At 45.1% G+C, this 5,979-nt stretch overlaps 1 protein-coding gene across 7 annotated transcripts in view; it reads right to left on the reverse strand.

The window, feature by feature from the left end:
* The window catches only part of VAV3 (vav guanine nucleotide exchange factor 3), a 258,222-nt gene that overhangs the window by 105,121 nt on the left and 147,122 nt on the right, over window positions 1-5,979 (reverse strand). For 6 of the 7 annotated variants that reach the window (XR_010589723.1, XR_010589724.1, XR_010589721.1 and 3 more), the window contains exons 16-17: window positions 5,775-5,876; window positions 3,183-3,283 (exon numbers count right to left, since the gene is read on the reverse strand). Coding sequence is in view for 2 of the 7 variants with exons in the window: in XM_065554296.1 (XP_065410368.1) it covers window positions 3,183-3,283; window positions 5,775-5,876 (203 nt within the window). In the remaining 5 variants the exon portion in view is untranslated. The remainder of the gene's footprint in view (window positions 1-3,182; window positions 3,284-5,774; window positions 5,877-5,979) is intronic. The other variant, XM_065554297.1, reaches the window with a different exon arrangement.

Consider the following 5,979-nt stretch of genomic DNA (forward strand, 5'->3'; position numbering starts at 1 on the left):
AGAGGAGGCAGGATGCAACGCTGGGGCTGCTGCGTGAGCAAACAGACATGCTCCGGCGTCTGGTGGAGCTTCAGGAACGGCTGCAGGAAAACAGACTGCCGCTTCAGCCCCTGTTCCACCCTCCCCCCTCCCCATGTTCCGTATCCTCCTCACCCAGACGTGTAAGAACGCGGGGGGGGGAGGCTCCGTACACCTTCCCATTCCACCCCAGTAGACAGCCCAAGCAAAAGGCTGTCATTTTTTTAACCTTTTCTTACTGGCTTTTTCCTTCCCAGCAATCCTCCTCCCAAATACCACCCGGGTTCCCTCCCTCTTTTTCTAACCTATTAATAAAGAATAAATGATTTTTAAATGATAGTGACTTTATTTGGTTTGAAAGAAAGCTGGGGGAAGGGGGAGGGTGGGTTCCTTACAGAAAATCAGTCAATAAAGGGGGCGGGTTTTCATGAAGGAGAAACAAACAGATATTTCACACTGTAGCCTGGCCAGTCATGAAACTGGTTTTTAAAGCTTCTCTGATGCACAGCGCTTCCTGGTGTGCTCTTCTAATCGCCCTGGTGTCTGGCTGCGCGTAATCAGCAGCCAGGCGATTTGCCTCAGCCTCCCACCCCGCCATAAAGGTCTCCCCCTTACTTTCACAGAGATTGTGGAGCACGCAGCAAGCAGAAATAACAATGGGGAGATTTCTTTGGCTGAGGTCAGAGCGAGTCAATAATGATCGCCAGCGACCTTTTAAACGGCCAAATGCACATTCTACCACCATTCTGCACTTGCTTAGCCTGTAGTTAAACAGCTCCTGACTCCTGTCCAGGCTGCCTGTGTATGGCTTCATGAGCCATGGCATTAAGGGGTAGGCTGGGTCCCCAAGAATAACTATTGGCATTTCAACATCCCCAACGGTTATTTTCTGGTCCGGAAAGTAAGTCCCTTGCTGCAGCCCTTTAAACAGAGTAGTGTTCCTGAAGACGCGAGCGTCATGAACCCTTCCCGCCCAGCCTGCGTTGATGTTGGTGAAACGTCCCTTGTGATCCACAAGTGCTTGCAGCACCATTGAAAAGTACCCCTTGCGGTTTATGTACTCGGTGGCTTGGTGCTCCGGTGCCAAGATAGGGATATGGGTTCGTCTATCGCCCCACCACAGTTAGGGAATCCCATTGCAGCAAAACCATCCACTATGGCCTGCACATTTCCCAGAGTCACTAACTTTCGTAGCAGCACCTGAGTGATTGCTTTGGCTACTTGCATCACAGCAGCCCCCACAGTAGATTTGCCCACTCCAAATTGATTCCCGACTGACCAGTAGCTGTCTGGCGTTGCAAGCTTCCACAGGGCTATCGCCACGTGCTTCTCAACTGTGAGGGCTGCTCTCATCTTGGTATTCTGGCGTTTCAGGGCAGGGGACAGCAAGTCACAAAGTTCCATGAAAGTGCCCTTACTCATGCGAAAGTTCCGCAGCCACTGGGAATCGTCCCACACCTGCAACACTATGCGGTCCCACCAGTCTGTGCTTGTTTCCCTTGCCCAGGATCGGTGTTCCATGGATAGAATCTGCCCCATTAACAACATGATCTCCAAAGCACCGGGGCCCGTGGTTTCACAGAATTCTGTATCCGTGTCCGTGTCCATGTCCTCATCATGCTTGTCGCTGCGCTGCCGCCGCCGCTGCCTCCTCGCCTCGTTTTTCTGGTCCTGGCTCAGCATAAACTCCACGAGAACGCGCGAGGTGTTTACAATGTTCATGACTGCTGTTTTGAGCTGAGCGGGCTCCATGCTTGCCGTGGTATGGAGTCTGCAGTGTTCACCCACCCAGGAAAAAAGGCGCGAAATGGTTGTCTGCCGTCCGTTGCTTTCATGCAGGGAGGGAGGGAGGGAGGAGGTGAGGCTGTACCCAGAACCACCTGCGACGATGTTTTTTGTCCCATCAGGCACTGGGATCTTAACCCAGAATTCCAATGGGCGCGGGAGACTGCGGGAACTATGGGATAGCTATGGGATAGCTACCCACAGTGCAATGCTGCAGAAATCGACGCTAGCCCCGGTACTTGGACGCACACCGCCGAATTAATGTGCTTAGTGTGGCTGCATACATTTCGACTTTATACAACCTGTTTTCCAAATTCGAATTATATAAATTCGGATTAGTCCCGTAGTGTAGACATACCCTAAGTCACAAGAGTAGATGAGGTACCAGGGATAAGATGAAAGTGGAAAGAGGAGGACGAAGCTCTGCAGGATCTCAACAGAGAGGAAATAGAGAAAGCTGTTCCCAGGGAGTATAGGTCTCTAATGGCAAACAGATCATATACATTGCTTGTTTCAATGGGGGGGACGGATAGCTCAGTGGTTTGAGCATTAGCCTGCTAAACCCGGGGTTATGAGTTCAATCCTTGAGGGGGGCCACTTAGGCATCTGGGGCAAAATCAGTACTTGGTCCTGCTAATGAAGGCAGGGGGCTGGACTCAATGACCTTTCAGGGTCCCTTCCAGTTCTAGGAGATAGGTATATCTCCATATATTTTATTTATTTAAGAAGGGAGAGCCTCAGACAGATACACTGAAGGAATGATTAGAGAGGTAGAAAGAGAATCAGGAAAGCCTAGAGTGACATAGGTAGGGGAGAAAACCAATGGGGAAGGAGTCACTAGGTGGGATGAGAATAGAAATGAAGTCCTTAGATGTGGACAGTAGTAAGCCATCAATTACGTTAGTGAGAACATTTGAGTGGAGTGTGTGGGAACCATGGAAACCAAGGAGATCGAAGAGAGAATTAACAGGGAGAGGAAGGTGAGGCAGCACAAACAAATAGCTCAAGGAGCTGATGAGAGCAAAAGAGGAAGATTTAAATGGAGACATTGGGGGTGGGGTGTGTCAAAGGATGGTTTTCTTTATAACAGATGTTACTTATGAGCAGTTCGTGATTAAAACCAGAACAATCTGTTGCTGTACAGGAACACTGCTATGTCCTACAGCAGTTCTCACTCCTTTCCTCTCTTACATTTCAGTTTAGCAAGAATAAAAGTCACTATGAATTTTAAATGCAATTCTAATTGTGCTTATAAATGGTAGTTTCAAAAGTATGCATGTTACAATAAACACAAATTAGAGGTAAATTAAACCTTAATTATATCTAGCAAGTTTTATGTCCTAATTAAAAACAGTATTCCAACAATAAAAATGACTTACCACCTGAATTAGCTCTGCCACAATTGTCTAATCTCCCTAAACATTCTTTGTGCGCCCCAGCTCCACACTTAGAACATAAATAGCCTTGATAAAATGTTCCTCTGTAAAGTAAAATTAGATAGTGATACATTAAGTGATAAAAAGCTGCATATATGAAATAATTAGCATAAAGAAAAAATTAAAAAATACTGCAGATGGCAGTAGAAGTCATTTGCTGTGCTGCACAATGATTGTACCTAAAAGCTTGAGGAAGAGTGGCAACAGATCATGGGTAACATGGAACTCCAGTCTCCTTTTCAGAACTTCAAGCCATTTAGAGCCAGATATTCCACCAGTAAACCAGGGGAACTAACACACTTCATATCAATTGGGCACAAAATGGGGTTTGGCATGGTACATGCCAAAATTGTACCAAGTATAAATACCACAGTGTCCCTATTCTATCACTGATCCACACTCCATTTGATTTCAATAGGAATGTATAATGAACATGCATACTAGGACAGGATTCATTTTGGAGGGATTTTTTTTTCAGGATAGAAGATTTTATTACCTATATTATTGACTATAAACTGCTTCCATTAAAAAGAAAAGTATAAGGAAAGCCGTTGATGAATGTTAAGAGCCGCTGGGCACACCTCGGAGAGCCCTGCGCTCTCGCCTGGAGGAAGGGTATGCCTACACTGCAATTAGACACCCGCAGCCGGCCTGTGCCAGCTGACTTGCACTCAGAGGGCTTGGGCAAAGAAGGTATTTAACTGCTCTGGAAGCCTCCCACCTTGCAGGGTCATAGAGCCTAGGCTCCAGCCCGAGCCTGAATATTTACACCACAATTAAACAGCCCCTTAGCCCAAGCCCCACGAGCCCATGTCACCTGGCATGGAACCAACAGTGGGTTTTTAATTGTAGTATAGATAGAGTTGCCACCTTTCTAATTGCTGGTAACCAGACCCCTCCCCTCCCGAGACATGGCCCCTGCCCCACCTCTTTCCCCAAGGCCTTGCCCCCATCATTCATTCCTCTCTCCCCCTCCCCCTGTTGCTCACTGGATTGTCTCCGCCCCCCCACATCTGGGCTCCCTCTGCTCCGGGGCTGGGAGGGGAGCTGCTGCAGCCTGACAAGGAGCCTGTATGCAGGTGGGAGGCTGCCCCGGTTGAGCCGGGGCTGGCGAAGGTTAATAACCTGGCGCTTCCCCCGACCCCACAGTAACTGGACTTTTGGTGTCCAGTCAGTACACTTGACCGGATACTGCCAGGTCCCCTTTTCGACTGGACTTTCTGGTCAAAAACTGGGCACCTTGCAACTCTAAATGGCACCCACACACAGATGCCAAAAACCAGACTGTCCAGGTAAAACCTGGATGGCTGGCAACCCCTAAGTATAGACATACCCTAATTCTCATAAATTATAAGTTCAATTTTGAAGCCCTTTGAATTTCAAGTGGGGTTTAGATTCAAGCCTACCCATGGCTTTTATTCCAAGTCTGACCCACTAGGGAAGTAAGGAGTTCATTGGTACATGCTTCGACCACCATTCCAGGAGGACATACCTCCATGCTGATGATGCTTGTTAAAAAAATAATGTATTAAATCAATTTGTGGCTGACGTCCTTGGGGGGAGAATTGTTTGTCCCCGTCTCTGTATTTTACCCGCATTATGCCATATATTTTGTGTTATAGCAGTCTTGGATGATGACCCACTATATGTTGTTCAATTTAAGAACACTTTCACTGCAGATTTGACAAAACGGAAAGAAGGTACCAAAATGAAATTTCTAAAGATAGCTAAAGCACTTGACCTAAGGTTTAAGAATCTGAAGTGCCTTCCAAAATCTGAGATGGAAGAGGTGTGGAACATGCTGTCACAAGTCTTAAAAGAGTGACACTCTGATGCATAAACTACAGAACCCAAACCACCAAAAGAGAAAATCAACCTTCTGATGGTGGCATCTAACTCAGATGATGAAAATGAATGTGTGTCCATCTGGACTGCTTTGGATCATTATCGAGCAAAACCCATCATCAGCATGTAAGATATCATTTTATATTGTTTTATTTCTGTTATCTTTTTACAGTTCATATAATTTGTAATAAAAAATAAGAATATAAAGTGAGCACTGTACACTTTGTATTCTGTGTTGTAATTAAAATCAATACATTTGAAAGTGTAGAAAACATCCAAAAATATTTAAAGAAATGGCATGCTATTATTGTTGAACAGTGTGATTAAAACTGCAATTAATTGCAACTATTTTTTTAATCTTGTAATATATTGTGATTAATGTTTTAATCATTTGACAGCCCTATTAACAACTTATATAAAACTGAAGAGCTGGAATCAGGAAATAGAAGAGGAAAGAGTGGTGCTAAGATGCTTGGTAGTGATGGGTCACAATGTTGCAGGCCTTTCTGCTCTCATTTTGAGATCTGGTAAAACTTTTCAATACCAAAAAAAACTACATAGGTTAGGTTTCTTTTACAGATAGTCTATCTTGGACAGTTCTCTCACCATGCATGTCATTTCCATACTCTTTTTTTCCCAGCAAGGTACTTGAATTAAATTAAAGTCAATACTTTACACTATAAGACTTACCTCAGAAGCATTTGACAGACTTTGCAGGATGTGACACGAGTGAAGGTGTGCATTTTGAACTCATGAAAATTTGTATCTGCATTGTCCGGTCTTATGTTGGATCTGGAGAAAAGTAAATTACATTATTTGATAATACGCTTTTAATTAAAGAAATTTGGGAATACGGTGCACCAAATCTAAACAGGAAATCTGAATCCACACACTG

This window comes from Chrysemys picta, chromosome 8, assembly GCF_011386835.1.
Source record: "Chrysemys picta bellii isolate R12L10 chromosome 8, ASM1138683v2, whole genome shotgun sequence".
Classification (NCBI taxonomy): domain Eukaryota; kingdom Metazoa; phylum Chordata; order Testudines; family Emydidae; genus Chrysemys; species Chrysemys picta.